We start from the raw sequence: 16,798 nt of genomic DNA on the forward strand, positions 1-16,798 counted from the left end.
GACATTCACTAAATACACTTCAATCACATAGTATAACATTCCTGTATCAAACCATTTCACATACATTTTGTCCCGAGTGCTTTGTCCGGCGCCCTGCCTATATTTTGTCTGTTCTTTCTGCCTGGAAACTGAGAAACGTCCATGGCGTCCAAAAAGCGTCCCTTTAGGTCAAAAGCGGTTTTAGACCAGCTAGAGAACAGCGATAGTAAATCAGAACCACTTGCAGAATTGAGTGATAATAATTAGTGGGGGAAATTCGTCATCAGACACTGAAAACGATTCTGCGACTTTGCTCAGCGATGTGCGAACTTGGCGCTATATTTCAAATTTCAGTGTTTTTGGTTTGATTATATTATTGAATTAAATTTATTATATTATTATTTTTTATGATTATTATTTTATAATTTATTTATTTAATTTATGATTTCGTGTTTCAAATTTTATCATACCCGGGATGTTTACTAGACTCTTGTTCGGACAGATTTCAGTGAGTTATTCCTAAAAATTACAGCCTACAATAAAAAAAATACATATTTCCATGCAAAAAAATTGTACTGCTTTGAGCACATAATCAGACCACATAATCAGACCACTAGGGAGGTTAAACATGTCCAGTAAAAAAATGTTAGAAATCACATTTCGTCATAAATTTAGGCCAAAATGTATTCTGCTCCATGTCTTTGCTAAAATAAAATGAATTGGTTTACATGAAAGTTATAGCGTCTACAAATGGCGGTGTATTTACTGGATTTTTTTTTTATACTAGTAATGGCGACAATCAGCGACTTATAGCGGGACTGCGGTGGGCATTCTGACACTGGGGGGAACTGACTAACTGCCACTGACATCCCCAGTGACACCAATACAGTGATCAGTGCTGATTAAAAGCACTGACACTGTACTAATGGCACTGGGCAGGAAGGGGTTAACGTGGGGCAATCACAGGATTAACTGTGTGTGTTTTTACTGTGTAAGCACGCTGCTTTGAATGGCTGTGCTATGCAGAGCAAAACAATGCAGCATGCTGGAGCTGACAGGCGAGAGATCTCTATTGTTTACATACAGAACACCCCTCTGTCAGTGTTCTTCGACGATCGCCGGGTGGTGGCAGGGAATCCCCGGACGGGACCCAATGATTGACAGCCATAGCCCCCATTGGCTGCGCGGGTAGGGCAGCACGTGCGCCCCCTACCCAGACGATGCAAAACCACATATATAATACATACAAATACTGCTACAGGGCAGTGGAGAAGCGGCTAAATAGAGATATGTGGGTTCCGGTGTGTTTTACTGCGTTCCAGTACAGTTCTGTGCAGGAAAAATGCAGCCTGTTCTACTTTTTTTTTTTTCTGCATCCGGAACACACTGGAACTGCAAGCACTAATGTGAACTATGACATTGACAACCATATAACCTACTTTCTGTGCGTTGTGGATGCAGAAAAAGCAACTGAAACGCATGGAGTGTGAACTGGCCCTTAAAGTGACACTAAACTTAAAAATATTCTAGTATGTATTTTTAACCACTTCAGTACCGGGCACTTTCACCCCCAATTCCTGCCCAGGCCAGTTTTCAGCTTTCAGCACTGTCACACTTTGGTAGTTGCACAGTCATGCAGCACAGTCTGTACCCATTTGAACTTTTTATATTTTTTTTTGAGGCAGATAGAGTTTCTTTTTCTGGTGGTATTTCACTTGGGATTTCTATTTTTTCTAAACAAAGAGACCGAAAAGTTTGAAAACTTTTTTTTTTCTTTAGTTTCTGTTATAAAATTTTGCAAATAAGTAATTTTTCTTCTTCACTGATGTGCGATGATGGACACTGATAAGCTGCACTGATGGGCACAGATGAGGAGGCATTGATGAGGCTGCAGTGATTGGCACTGAGGCTGCAGTGATGGGCACTGATGAGGCTGCAGTGATGGGCACTGATGAGGCTGCACCAATGAGGCTGCAGTGATGGGCACTGATGAGGCTGCAGTGATGGGCACTGATGAGGCTACAGTGATGGGCACTGATGAGGCTACAGTGATGGGCACTGATGAGGCTGCAATGATGGGCACTGATGAGGCTGCACCAATGAGGCTGCAGTGATGGGCACTGATGAGGCTGCAGTGATGGGCACTGATGAGGCTGCAGTGATGGGCACTGATGAAGCTGCAATGATGGGCACTGATGAGGCTGCACCAATGAGGCTGCAGTGATGGGCAGTGATGGGCACCAATGAGGCTGCAGTGATGGGCACTGATGAGGCTGCAGTGATGGGCACTGATGAGGCTGCACCAATGAGGCTGCAGTGATGGGCACTGATGAGGCTGCAGTGATGGGCACTGATGAGGCTACAGTGATGGGCACTGATGAGGCTACAGTGATGGGCACTGATGAGGCTGCAATGATGGGCACTGATGAGGCTGCACCAATGAGGCTGCAGTGATGGGCACTGATGAGGCTGCAGTGATGGGCACTGATGAGGCTGCAGTGATGGGCACTGATGAAGCTGCAATGATGGGCACTGATGAGGCTGCACCAATGAGGCTGCAGTGATGGGCAGTGATGGGCACCAATGAGGCTGCAGTGATGGGCACTGATGAGGCTGCAGTGATGGGCACCGATGAGGCTGCAGTCATGGGCACTGATGAAGCTGCAATGATGGGCACTGATGAAGCTGCAATGATGGGCACTGATGAGGCTGCACCAATGAGGCTGCAGTGATGGGCACTGATTAGGAATGCACTCGATAAATCGGCGGCCAAAATGTATTGGCCAAAAATGGTGTTGTCGACATTTTGCTAATAGCAAAAAAGGTGCCGATAATGGCCACTGAAAACACAAAATTTTGCTGTGATTTTACCACGTTTAGGGTGCATTTTTCATAGGTCATGTGACTCAAAAAAATCATACAAAATGCAACACGTGCGATTTTTTTTTTTTTTTTTTTTTTTTTTTTTTTTTTTTTTTGCAAAACACAAAATGTAACACGCCTGCATTTTTCATTAGTTTTTGATGTGTTGTACTACTATTATTATACATGCGTTTTTCTGCAGCATCTCCATTGAAGTCAGTTGAACCAAAAACATAACGATTTGCAAAAGTCCCTGACCCTTTCCAAAAACACAGAAGCTCAAAAAAGCATACATGGGAACATGGCCCATAGGAAACCATGTTAAATAGACTAAAGTGCGTTTTTGCAAAAAGCACTAAAAAATGCATTTGTGTGAACTAGGCCTCAATGGGGAGTTGTGTTTTCTTTTTTTTAACGTGCCAAATATGCACCAAAAATGCGGTAAGCAGGATTTTTAACATTGCAAGGGAGGCACAATGGACCAGTTTGAAGATATACCTTGCTCAAAAAAATTAAAGGAACACTTTTTTTTTATCAGAGTATAGCATCAAGTTAATGAAACTCCTGGGATATTGATCTGGTCAGTTAAGTAACAGAGGGGGTTGTTAATCAGTTTCAGCTGCTTTGGTGTTAATGAAATTAACAACAGGTGCAGTAGACGGGCAGCAATGAGACGACCCCCAAAACAGGAATGGTTTTACAGGTGGAGGTCATTGACATTTTTTTCCCTACTCATCTTTTCTGACTGTTTTTCACTAGTACCTGGAGCCTACAGAGGTTGCACAAGCAGTCCAACTCCTCCAGGATGGCGCATCAATACGTGCCATTGCCAGAAGGTTTGCTGTGTCTCCCAGTACAGTCTCAAGAGCATGGAGGAGATTCCAGGAGACAAGCAGTTCCTCCAGGAGAGCTGGACAGGGTCGTAGAAGGTCCTTAACCCATCAGCAGGACCAGTATCTGCTCCTTTGTGCAAGGAGGAACAGGATGAGCACTGCCAGAGCCCTACAAAATGACCTCCAGCAGGCCACTGGTGTGAATTTCTCTGACCAAACAATCAGACACAGACTTCATGAGGGCGGCCTGAGGTTCCGATGTCCTCTAGTGGGCCCTGTGCTCACTGCCCGGCACCATAGAGCTCGATTAGCATTTGCCATTGAACACCAGAATTGGCAGGTCCACCACTGGCACCCTGTGCTATTCACAGATGAGAGCAGGTTCACCCTGAGCACATGTGACAGACGTGAAAGGGTCTGGAGAAGCCGTGGAGAACATTATGCTGCCTGTAACATGGTTCAGCATGACCGTTTTGGTGGTGGGTCAGTGATGGTCTGGGGAGGCATATCCATGGAGGGACACACAGACCTCTACAGGCTAGACAATGGCACCCTGACTGCCATTAGGTATCGGGATGAAATCCTTGGACCTATTGTCAGACCCTACACTGGTGCAGTGGGTCCTGGGTTCCTCCTGGTGCACGACAATGCCCGGCCTCATGTGGGGAGAGTATGTAGGCAGTTCCTGGAGGATGAAGGAATTGATACCATTGAATGGCCCTGATGCTCGCCTGACCTAAATCCAATAGAACACCTCTGGGATGTCATGTTTCGGTCCATCCGACGCCACCAGGTTGCACCTCAGACTGTCCAGGAGCTCAGTGATGTCCTGGTCCAGATCTGGGAGGAAATACCCCAGGACACCATCCGTGGTCTCATTAGGAGCCTCCCCCGACGTTGTCAGGCATGTATACAAGTACATGGGGGAATGGGAATATCCTCCTGCGCTTGGTATGGGTGAGTCCCTATCCTAAACAGCAGCTATCACTCTGCCTTAACTAATAGGTGATAAAGTAACAAACACAAAAATAGTGAAGCGCTAAAACGAATCCCTACATACGCACACAGTGCATATAATATTAAATGAAAACCATACCTCATAAGTAAAATATATCCGTGACATAAAAAATGTGTCAATAGAAAACCAAATAAAATATTTTTCTTGCCCCTAAATTATTTCTTTAAATCATACATTGGTAAAAAATAGAAAATCCATGATAATACGAATAAACAGTGATGGAAAAAAAAAAAAAAATATATATATAAAAAACTGTGTTAATTAATATATATATAAATATATATGTGATAATACCAATAATAAATGTGACACCTAACAGAATAAAAGCATATAAATAGTGAATCTCAATCAAATAAACGTGATTGTTGTGAAAAAATTATGCTATTACATAAAAAAATCCACTAAAACTTGTGATGTTTAGATATAAAAAAGTGTCCATAAATGAACAAACACAGTCCATGCAGTAAGGTGAAAACGACACTCAGTGTTCTTCACTTCTAGTGCTCATAAAAAAGACAGGGAAGAAATCCTCCAATGGCAGCAATGCCTGCTCACCTCCCCAACTCGACCCGCAAGGGGCCACAAGGCTATATCTCTCCTCCAGGTAATCCTTTGCTTCCAAGCAGCTCAGTAAGGAATCACAGGACCTCCTCTCCACCTCCTCTCAAACGTCATATAGGACACAAACAGAGCTTCCCATAGTGTAATACCATTTATTTCAGACACTCCAAATAGCAAAAAGTTTCCACTCACATGCGTTTTGTTAGTAAAATGCAGTCCTCCTCATTCCCTGGGTGCATTCACATGTACATAGGGAAACCAATATGGTCGCTGTGCTCGGACATCCGTCCCCACGTGACCGGAAATGATGTGTCTTTGGGCTGGGAAAAACGTTCCGACGCGTTGCGTCACGTGCGTCGTGACTTCATCAGGGTACCGCCCCCCAGTGCCAAAATGTGTTTATATAGGGAATGGTCAGATTACCATTCCCAATAGAAGGGCGGACTCCCGGCGGCCATTTTACCGGAGCCCATGAACCCGACTCAACTCGTGGGGGATAATTTAATCATACCTTCTCTCCTAGTAACCAGATGCAATCTCTACTCACCCATACCAAGCGCAGGAGGATATTCCCATTCATTATTTTTTAGTAACTATCTAACCTCTTGCAGCCAGTATGGAGATATTCCGGTTTGTGGAAAATCGGACCATTAATGTTGATGAATTGTTCAACCATACCGAACATGCCCTTAATAACGATTTAGACACTATGTACAGAAAGTTAGGACACCTAATGGAAAAGAAGTTGGCTGTATGGTGGGATATGACCACCTTTGATAAATACCTCAAAGATAGATTAGTGCCGAGGAGGTTCAGGTGGGATATACCCATCTGTGATGGGTTAGATGATACGGAAGCAACTGAGGAATGGTTCGAGTTCTTCCATGAGAAAGGTTTAGAGCTTTTGAAATTTCTACTTAAAAGGAAACAGAGGAAATTAAGGAATTTAGAATCCCAAATGGGAGAAATTAAACAGAAGTTGGAACCCATGAAGGATTCTGTTGATTTAGAACCTTATAATAAAAGGTTAAATAAAGACTTAGAGAAACTTGATCAAGAGATAAAGTATAGAAAAACAAAGAAATATCAGAGAGATTTTAATGATTTTAAAAAGGAACAAGTTTTTAAATGGCAGAGTTCCCCGGTAGAGACAGAGACTGTATCCAATAATACCACTCCGGTTAAAGAACTAAAGATAGATACAAATAGATCCCTCCCGATACCACCAAAAGTGCCTAGGAATAATAACGAGCAAAAGGCCAATTATTATGGTCCTTCATACTACACTCCCCACAAGGGATGGAGGCAACAACCAAAAAACGGGGGACCTTCTTTTAAGAAACCCAAAGGTAAAAATGGAGGTAATGGTTGGAGACCATATCCTCAGTGGAATAATCCAAATAATTATCAAAGACCTGAATACTATGGTCCGCCTAGACCTGAGTACTATCCAAATAAAATGTACAATTATCACTCAGAAAGAAGCCCGAGATTTTACCCACAAGAAAGATGGTATCCTCCTAATGGAGGAGGAAGAAGTCCGAGAGATACGTATAATACGTATAATAGATATGAGGTACTCAGGAATGAATTCCCTCAGAGAGATTTTTTAGACAGAGACAGGAGTCCGGAGGGAGTAAGGTGGAAAAGCCCCCCAAGAGGAGAGGGTGCAGGGCAGGGTGGAAACAGCAAAAGAAAAAGAGAACAATAGGGGAGGGAGTGTTCAATTTAAGTGGATGTGATTTGACTAAAGAGGAGATAATGGCTTTAGACAAAGGTTTGAAGTATGCACCACCTAAAGCAGCTAATAAGTTTGACATATATGTGGATACCCAAAAATTTATTCGTAAGTTAAATATTAAAAAGTATTTTTTAGGACTACCAGGGGCAAAAAGCAATATAGGGAATTGTTCTAGTAGTAATATTATACACAGTCATTTTAAAAATAGGTCACTTTTTAACCCCCAGTTATCCAGTAATCACCACATAGAAGTTTTTAAGCGTATGGTTAATTATGATCTGGACAAATTACAAATTCCGAAAGTGGCAACTAATATCGGTATTCAAACAGGAATCAATAGACTCTCGAAAAGAGATAATATTGTAATAAGACCAGCAGACAAAGGTGGTGGCATTGTAATTTTGTCAAAGGAGTATTACTTACAGGATTTAAATAAACAATTGTCTGACACCACCACATATAAAGTTATTTCTAAAGATCCGACATTGTCTTATAAGAAAAATTTGGTTAAGCTTGTACAGGAAGGAGAGAAAAAGCATTTCCTGAATAAAAAGGAGGCAAAATATTTGATACCAGAAGTCTGTCGGATACCTATAATTTATACGATTCCCAAAATACATAAGAACTTAAAAGAACCTCCAGGAAGACCGATTGTGAACGGGATACAATCGGTCATGGCCAGATTAGGCCAATATGTTGATTTTTATCTACAGCCAGTAGTTCAGAAAACTAAAGCCTATTTACGAGATACGAAGCACTTAATTCAACAATTAAATAAAATGGAGTTCAATTCAGAGATTATTTTAGCAAGTGCTGACGTGACCTCCCTGTACACAATTATCGACCATGATGGAGCAGTGGAGGCAGTCACATGGGGGCTTAGAGAATATTCAAATATTGGGTGGCCCCAAAGAAAGTACATATTGAAATGTTTAGAATTTGGCCTCCAACATAATTATTTTTGGCATGATAAGACCTTTTTCCAACAAGTGAAGGGAGTAGCAATGGGGGCCAAATTCGCCCCCAGTGTGGCCAATCTATATATGGCCCACTGGGAGGAAGAGGCTGTTTATAAGCAGACCCCTGAGGAACTTATGCTATACTCCAGGTATATTGATGATGTGATCATCATCTGGAAAGGTAATCATGAGGCATTATTAGGTTTTCTGAACAGAATGAATATCAATAATAAAAATATACATTTTTCTTGGACATATGATAGTCATGAAGTCAATTTTTTAGATTTAAATATCAAAAATGAAGGTGGTAAGGTTATTACCAAGACTTTTTTCAAAGAGGTTGACAGGAATGGTTTTATACCAACTGATAGCTGTCATTTTCCTCCATGGCTATACAACATACCAAAGGGTCAACTGGTTAGATTGAAGAGAAATTGTTCAAATGAGGAGGAATATATGAAACAAGCAGAAATGATGGAATATAAATTTTTGAAGAAAGGTTATTCAAAACAAGCATTAGAAAAAAGTATAAATGAAGTTGGCAATATGGAGAGAGAGTCATTGATAATAGACAAAAAGAAGAGTGATGGATTTGATAGTCAGATGGCCATAATTCTGGATTACAATGTCCATTATAAGAAAATTGAAAAAATATATACTAAATATTGGCCAATCTTGAAATCAGATCCTCTGCTAAACCCGGTGTTGGGTAACTGTCCTAAATTTGTGTATAGAAGGGCACCAACATTAAGGATGAAGTTAGTGAAGAGTGTGTTGGATCCACCTAATAAAAAGAAAAAAGGGACGTTTCTTGACCATACTGGCTTTTTTCCATGCAAACAATGTTATGCATGCAGAGAAACAAAAAGAAATAATGTTAAACGGAAAACTTTCAAATGTAATTTTGATAGAACTGAATTTGAGATTAAGGATTTTATTTCATGCCGTACAGAGGGGGTCGTTTATGGTTTAGAATGCGATTGCGGCCTACAGTATATAGGAAGGACAAAGAGACCACTCTGGAAACGTATTAGGGAACATGTACAGAATATAAAAAATGGTTTCCCGAAACATAGTGTGTCAAAACATTTCCTGAAACAACATAATAAGGATCCATCGGGTTTAAAATTTTGGGGGATCCAGAAATATACAAAACATTGGAGGGGAGGAAGTAAGATTAAATCCTTGAGCCAAGCAGAATCCCGATGGATCTATATTATGCATACGCAAGTGCCCTATGGATTAAATGTGGATTTTGATTTAAACTGTTTTATTAGTGACTTTTAATTATTTTAGTTTATCTTAGGAAGTAGCCATGAAGTGTATATTAGTGGCTATTATAAGATTATTTTGGAATATGACTGTGTCTATATATGTTAGGTTATTTAGTATGTTAGAGAGATCGTTTTTAGTTTTTTTGTGGTATTTATAAATAAAGTTATGAAAGTTTCTTGTGAACTCGGACCATGGGTATATTCACATGACTACTACTATTATTATTTATATATGGGATTATCTCTTATCACATCATATATGCCTATATGGGAATAAAACCGTTATAGGATCCCTTTGATCGGTATAGATCAATAATGTGTTCTTCTTTTTTCTATGTTTCTCAGTGAGAAGATAGAGTAGATATGGATGGCCCGTTCTTTCTATATAGATATATGGTTATAATTATTTTTTAATTATTTTTTAATTTTTTAATTCTCCATTTTTAATCTATATTTAGATTTTTTATAATAAAAATATTTAGCTTTGAGGTAAGGTGTGTGTATATTTATATATATATACACTCTTATTTTGGGTTTTCCCATATTAGATCTTTATAATATATACAGTGATGGCATATGTATATATTCATTTTTTCCCCTGATATTTTTAGATATTAGTAAGGAGATGTATTTTCTATATGAAGTCGATTAATATGCAAGTTTTTAACGTTATTTAAATAAACAACAATGTATTTTTTATATTAATGTAGTGTATTTTGCCCAAAGGTATATATACCAGAGTAGAGATTGCATCTGGTTACTAGGAGAGAAGGTATGATTAAATTATCCCCCACGAGTTGAGTCGGGTTCATGGGCTCCGGTAAAATGGCCGCCGGGAGTCCGCCCTTCTATTGGGAATGGTAATCTGACCATTCCCTATATAAACACATTTTGGCACTGGGGGGCGGTACCCTGATGAAGTCACGACGCACGTGACGCAACGTGTCGGAACGTTTTTCCCAGCCCAAAGACACATCATTTCCGGTCACGTGGGGACGGATGTCCGAGCACAGCGACCATATTGGTTTCCCTATGTACATGTGAATGCACCCAGGGAATGAGGAGGACTGCATTTTACTAACAAAACGCATGTGAGTGGAAACTTTTTGCTATTTGGAGTGTCTGAAATAAATGGTATTACACTATGGGAAGCTCTGTTTGTGTCCTATATGACGTTTGAGAGGAGGTGGAGAGGAGGTCCTGTGATTCCTTACTGAGCTGCTTGGAAGCAAAGGATTACCTGGAGGAGAGATATAGCCTTGTGGCCCCTTGCGGGTCGAGTTGGGGAGGTGAGCAGGCATTGCTGCCATTGGAGGATTTCTTCCCTGTCTTTTTTATGAGCACTAGAAGTGAAGAACACTGAGTGTCGTTTTCACCTTACTGCATGGACTGTGTTTGTTCATTTATGGACACTTTTTTATATCTAAACATCACAAGTTTTAGTGGATTTTTTTATGTAATAGCATAATTTTTTCACAACAATCACGTTTATTTGATTGAGATTCACTATTTATATGCTTTTATTCTGTTAGGTGTCACATTTATTATTGGTATTATCACATATATATTTATATATATATTAATTAACACAGTTTTTTATATATATATTTTTTTTTTTTTTTTTTTTTCCATCACTGTTTATTCGTATTATCATGGATTTTCTATTTTTTACCAATGTATGATTTAAAGAAATAATTTAGGGGCAAGAAAAATATTTTATTTGGTTTTCTATTGACACATTTTTTATGTCACGGATATATTTTACTTATGAGGTATGGTTTTCATTTAATATTATATGCACTGTGTGCGTATGTAGGGATTCGTTTTAGCGCTTCACTATTTTTGTGTTAAGTACATGGGGGCCACACAAACTACTGAGGACCATTCTGAGTTGCTGCAATGACATTTCAGCAAAATGGACTCGCCTGCTGCATCATTTTTTCACTTTGATTTTCGGGGTGTCTTTTGAATTCAGTCCTCCGTAGGTCGATCATTTTCATTTCCATCAAACGATGGGGCATCCTTCCGGTCCTATCACATTACCCCGTCCATGTCAGTATAGAGATCCAGCAGGAGATTTGTCCCCATTGAGATCTGATGGGTTTTCAAAGTGTTCCTTTAATTTTTTTTGAGCAGTGTACATTGAATTTAAACAGATACATTTTTCTTGAGCTTTTCTTGTGCCTTTTTGTTTATTTTTTTTTTAACAAATGCGCTGCAGAAACTGCTCAGTGCGAAAGCAGCCTATTGACCGAAATGGTTTTGGAAAAAAATTAATATTCATTTAAATTCATGATATTAAAAGGTCATGTGTGATACAATTCTATATATAAAAATACATTAAAAAAAAAAAACCTGTCTATTTTGGTATCAGTTTTTGGTCAAATGCATCCTGAAGTTTCAGTTTCAGTCCAGAATTTTCATTTCAGTGCACCACTAGCACTGATAACGTACACTGATGGGGCTGCACTGATGATCAGTGCCTTGACTATCGTAAACAATGTACTCACTGTGCCCTGTCAGATTTGCTGGTTATCTCTCCTACCCTCACAAAGAGACAGCGTGTGAGGAAAGAAATACCAATAACTGACATGTCTGTGTCAGCAGCTGTGATTGGACACAGCTGATCACATGGTAAAATGACATTCTGATTGGCCCTCTACTTGTGTTCATCCGTGTCCAAAGGACACAGCGGTCACAGAGTGTGCTCGAAGTAGGCCCCAGGTGGTGTGTGGGAGGACGTCCATGGACGTCCTCATTCTGGATAGAAAATGTGAAGGTCATAACCCCTGTCAGGTTTTTGTTTTTTTTCCCCCAGCTGTGTCCCGCAGTGGAGAATCCCCATCACTTCCTGTCCCAAAGCCAAATAGGTGAGAGGAAGACCCTGCAAATTAAGCAAATCCTTGAGGACCCCCAGGTCACCAGAACTATTTTCCCCATTGGAATAATGGCAATCTATATGCTAGAGATAGTTTGCACCTAAATGGAAGGGGGCCTGCTGTGCTGGGGGAGAGGTTTATGGGAAGGCTGGAGGAGTATTTCGACTAGGATTTGGGGGGACGGAACGGCAGGAAATTTGAAAATGACAAAAAGTGACATTCACTAAAATCACATAGTAAAACATTCCTGTATCAAACCATTTCACATACATTTTGTCCCGAGTGCTTTGTCCGGCGCCCTGCCTGCATTTTTACTGTTCTTTCTGCCTGGAAACTGAGAAACGTCCATGGCGTCCAAAAAGCGTCCCTTTAGGTCAAAAGCGGTTTTAGACCGGCTAGAGAACAGCGATAGTAAATCAGAACCACTTGCAGAATTGAGTGATAATGATTCGTGGGGGAAATTCCTCATCAGACACTGAAACCGATTTTACGACTTTGCTCAGTGATGTGCGAACTTGGCGCTATATTTCATATTTCAGTGTTTTTGGTTTGATTATATTATTGAATTAAATTTATTATTATTATATTATTTTTTATGATTATTTATTAAATTATAATTTATGATTTCGTGTTTCAAGTTTTATCACACCCGGTATTTTTACTAGACTCTTGTTCGGACAGATTTCAGTGAGTTATTCCTAAAAATTACAGGCCTACAATATAAAATGCCAAATTTCCATGCAAAATAAAGGTACCGCTTTCAGCACCAAAAATCTGAAATAATCACACCGCCAGGGATGTTAAATATAAAAATGAAGGAACACTATCATCGTTTAAACAGTACAAAGAGTATAACAGAATATGCAAAAAGGAAATCAAGGCTGCAAAATAGGTCCGGTCGGAGCATGTAGGCCCTTTACAAAATAATCTAGAGTGGGTGACTGGGGACAAAGAGAAGGCAAATTTATTCTCAATTTTAGGCGATCTCTGAAAACCCATCTCTTCAGGGAAGCCTATCCTGCCCTCAGCTAATAATGGAATCTTCTACTCTTCCAACCAGTCCATCCCCCACAGTTATTACCTTTTGTACCACTAGCCCCTCGCTCTTAGATTGTAAGCTCCAAGGAACAGGGCCCTCCTATCTCTCTTGTATTGAACTGTATTGTTGCTGTATTGTCTCCTGTTATATTGTAAAGTGCCGTGCAAACTGTTGGCGCTATATAAATCCTGTATAATAATAACAATAGAAGCATTTTTTTAAAGATAACCTTAGGGGACCTTACCAAATGGCCAGAATGCACTGAATAACAGTAAAAAAAAAATTAGAAAGAGCAGGGCCCTCAATCCCCTCATGTTTTGCATTGTATTGGTATTGTTCTGTCACATGTTCTGTCTCCCTTTGTAATGTACAGCGCTGAGCGAACTATTGGCGCTTTATAAATACTGTATAATAATATAATAATAATAACTATTTCAGACATTTTGAGAGGAATAGAGAGAGCAGAAGCAGGGAGAGCAGTATGTGTTGAGATGAACTGTCTTTTCTGGTTGTATTCACTATGGATCCCATCATGAGCATAATGCGGCGCGTTCTACCATTGTTTCCTTCACACAAAACCTGGAACTGACTGCGCTGGTGTACCGGGTCCATTTGAATACATGGGAAACGCTTTGCATGCATTTCTGATGATGAAAAAACGCTCTGGACAGCATCTGGATATGGAACAGTTAAAAAAACGCTTCTAAACACGGTTAGCCTTGCTTACAAGCGTTTGGCGTTTGAAACGCTGATAAAATCTACTCTTGAACGCAAGTTTGGTGCGCTCAAAAAAACGACTGTAAACTCAACTCCCTGTAAACGAAGATGTGTACATGGACACATAGGAAAACATTAGGGAGAGTTCAGGGGCTGCTGAAGAAAAACGCAGAGAAGCTCCTGAACGTCAGTTTATCAGCTGCAGTGTACATGAGCCTTTCTATGTGTGATTCAAAAGATGCAGCATGCAGTGATTCGGGTTTGCAGTGTGAACAAGGCTGATAAAACCTTGAGGCTTGTCTATGGCCGTCATTGTACAGAAAATACTTCTGGTTTTCATAGGCTCTCAGTCCTGCACAGAAGGGTACAGATATATAAAATATGATGGTCCCATCCGTCACCTTCCACTTTGCACAGATTTACTGTTTTGCATGTAGAGTGTGACGTGTGCTCAGCTCCATGACCGTGTGCAGATTGCTGTACAAAGCAGCTCAGTCTGTGATGAACTGCAGGGTGCAGTAACCCATAGCAGCCAATTGGAAGTCGTTTTTTTATTTGATGTCTGTAATATGGAATGTGATTGGCTGCTAAGGGTTACTGCCCGTAGCAGGTCCCAATTATTTCTGATGTGTAGATTATGTGGTAATATTATTTTTACAGTACAAACTGACTTCTGTCTTCTACATTTCTCCTCCGTAGGCTTTACGATTCCTTCTCCCCCAACGCTAGGATTGTCTGCCTGCTGTAAAGACATGCCTGCAGGTAAGGGAATACGCGGTTGATATTTTAGTGTGGACTTTCTGTTTTGTAAGGCAAGTTAAAATGAATTATTTTGTATACACTAGACCCAACGGTCCCCAAACTGCGGCCCAGGGGCCGGATATGGCCCTTTGCTTGCTTTTATCCAGCCCCTGGGGCACTATTCCTCTCACCGATACCAATGATGGGGCATTATTCCTCCCACTGTTACCAATGATGCCAGTGACACCAGCAATGGGGCGCTGTTCCAGCCAGTGACACCAGCAATGGGGCGCTGTTCCGGCCAGTGACACCAGCAATGGGGCGCTGTTCCGGCCAGTGACACCAGCAATGGGGCGCTGTTCCGGCCAGTGACACCAACGATGGCGCACTATTTCTCTCACTGATACCAACGATGGAGCACCGTGTCTCTCCCTGATACCAACGATGGAGCACCGTCTCTCTCCCTGATGCCAACGATGGGGCACCGTGTCTCTCCCTGATGCCAACGATGGGGCACCGTGTCTCTCCCTGATGCCAACGGTGGGGCACCGTGTCTCTCCCTGATGCCAACGGTGGGGCCCCGTGTCTCTCCCTGATGCCAACGGTGGGGCACCGTGTCTCTCCCTGATGCCAACGGTGGGGCACCGTGTCTCTCCCTGATGCCAACGGTGGGTTACCCATCAGCATTACTCTTTAACATGTAAATGTGACCATCATAGCGCCCCTTAATATAAATGTGCCCATCAAGGTCCCAAGAAAGAACACAACTTTTTTTTTTTTTTCTATGATTGAACTGGATGGACTTTTGTCTTTTTTCAGCCAGACTAACTATGTAACTATGTACCTTGAAGGCAGACAGGAGCGGGAGGCTGTAGCTTGCCAGGTTCCTTGCTGAAGGGGGTGGGGTGCACACTTGTGGACTGGCAGGGAGCGGGAGCCGGGAGAGACAGTGAGATGCAAGTGTGGTGTTTCCGGGACGGTCGCCCTGCTGAGCAGCAGATCTGTCATTCTAGTCTGGTGCACTGTCGGTCCGGGCGGGAGCACTCCTCGGGCCACTCACAGACTGCGGTTTGCCATTTAGTGACCTCTGTTCTAGACAGATTAAAGTGGAATTGAGCCTTAGGCAAGGTATCAGCTTTGCTCCCCCCTATTTTTTGATTGACATGGATATGAATTGTAATAGGCTCAGTGAAACTGTCCTGTCTAATAATATAGCGAAGTGATGAAAAAAATCAAATAAAAATAGAAAAAAGTCAGTGGCACTACAAGACACAGCAGTGATAATGCTGAATTACAAGTAAGTGCTGTGAAAATCCAGTGAGAGAATCCACCACTGCTATGGCTATGTACTCACCAGAAAGCTACTGGTATAGTAGCAATGATGCTGATCTCTCAGATGAATACTCAGGGATCCATCCAAACGGACTTCTCCAATGAATACTGGTATACTCAAAATACTAGATCAAAAAGGACTTCTCCAAGATGGCCGCCGCTCCAAGTTGCAGACACGGCGGCGTGACATCATGTAGGCTCCATCCAACGCGTTTCGTGCGTATGCACGTCCTCGGGTGCGCTCAGTAATGTCTCAGTCACAGCCAGTGAGGAGGGAGCAGGGGAAGAGGCTGAGCTGTGCTGTGGACACTGAAGCTTGGGAATGAGCTTGCAAAAGTGTCCCCATAGCAAGCAGCTTTCTATGGGGGCCCTTCAAGGGGGGGGGGGATAGCTCAGAGCGTCAGCGGGGTACTGGAGAAGAGAAGGATCTGGGCTGCTTTGTGCAAACCTACTGACCAGTAAATATGACGTGTTTATAATTCTTTAGAATCATTTTAAAGTGTTACTAAACCCCGGACCCTGCATTCACTATATCTGGTCTCCCCGGACCCTGCATTCACTATATCTGGTCTCCCCGGACCCTGCATTCACTATATCTGGTCTCCCCGGACCCTGCATTCACTATATCTGGTCTCCCCGGACCCTGCATTCACTATATCTGGTCTCCCCGGACCCTGCATTCACTATATCTGGTCTCCCCGGACCCTGCATTCACTATATCTGGTCTCCCCGGACCCTGCATTCACTATATCCGCTCTCCCCGGACCCTGCATTCACTATATCCGCTCTCCCCGGACCCTGCATTCACTATATCCGCTCTCCCCGGACCCTGCATTCACTATATCCGGTCTCCCCGGACCCTG

At 41.7% G+C, this 16,798-nt stretch overlaps 1 protein-coding gene across 1 annotated transcript in view; it reads left to right on the forward strand.

Moving 5' to 3' along the window:
- EFR3A (EFR3 homolog A) overlaps positions 1 to 16,798 on the forward strand; it is a 270,999-nt gene that overhangs the window by 3,680 nt on the left and 250,521 nt on the right. The window contains exon 2 of the mRNA XM_089685931.1: positions 14,562 to 14,624. Coding sequence (XP_089542057.1) covers positions 14,615 to 14,624 — 10 coding nt within the window. The 5' untranslated portion in view covers positions 14,562 to 14,614. The remainder of the gene's footprint in view (positions 1 to 14,561; positions 14,625 to 16,798) is intronic.

Source organism: Staurois parvus, unplaced genomic scaffold (assembly GCF_062004578.1).
Source record: "Staurois parvus isolate SC_StPar_1 unplaced genomic scaffold, SC_StPar_1.0 ptg000389l, whole genome shotgun sequence".
NCBI lineage: Eukaryota > Metazoa > Chordata > Amphibia > Anura > Ranidae > Staurois > Staurois parvus.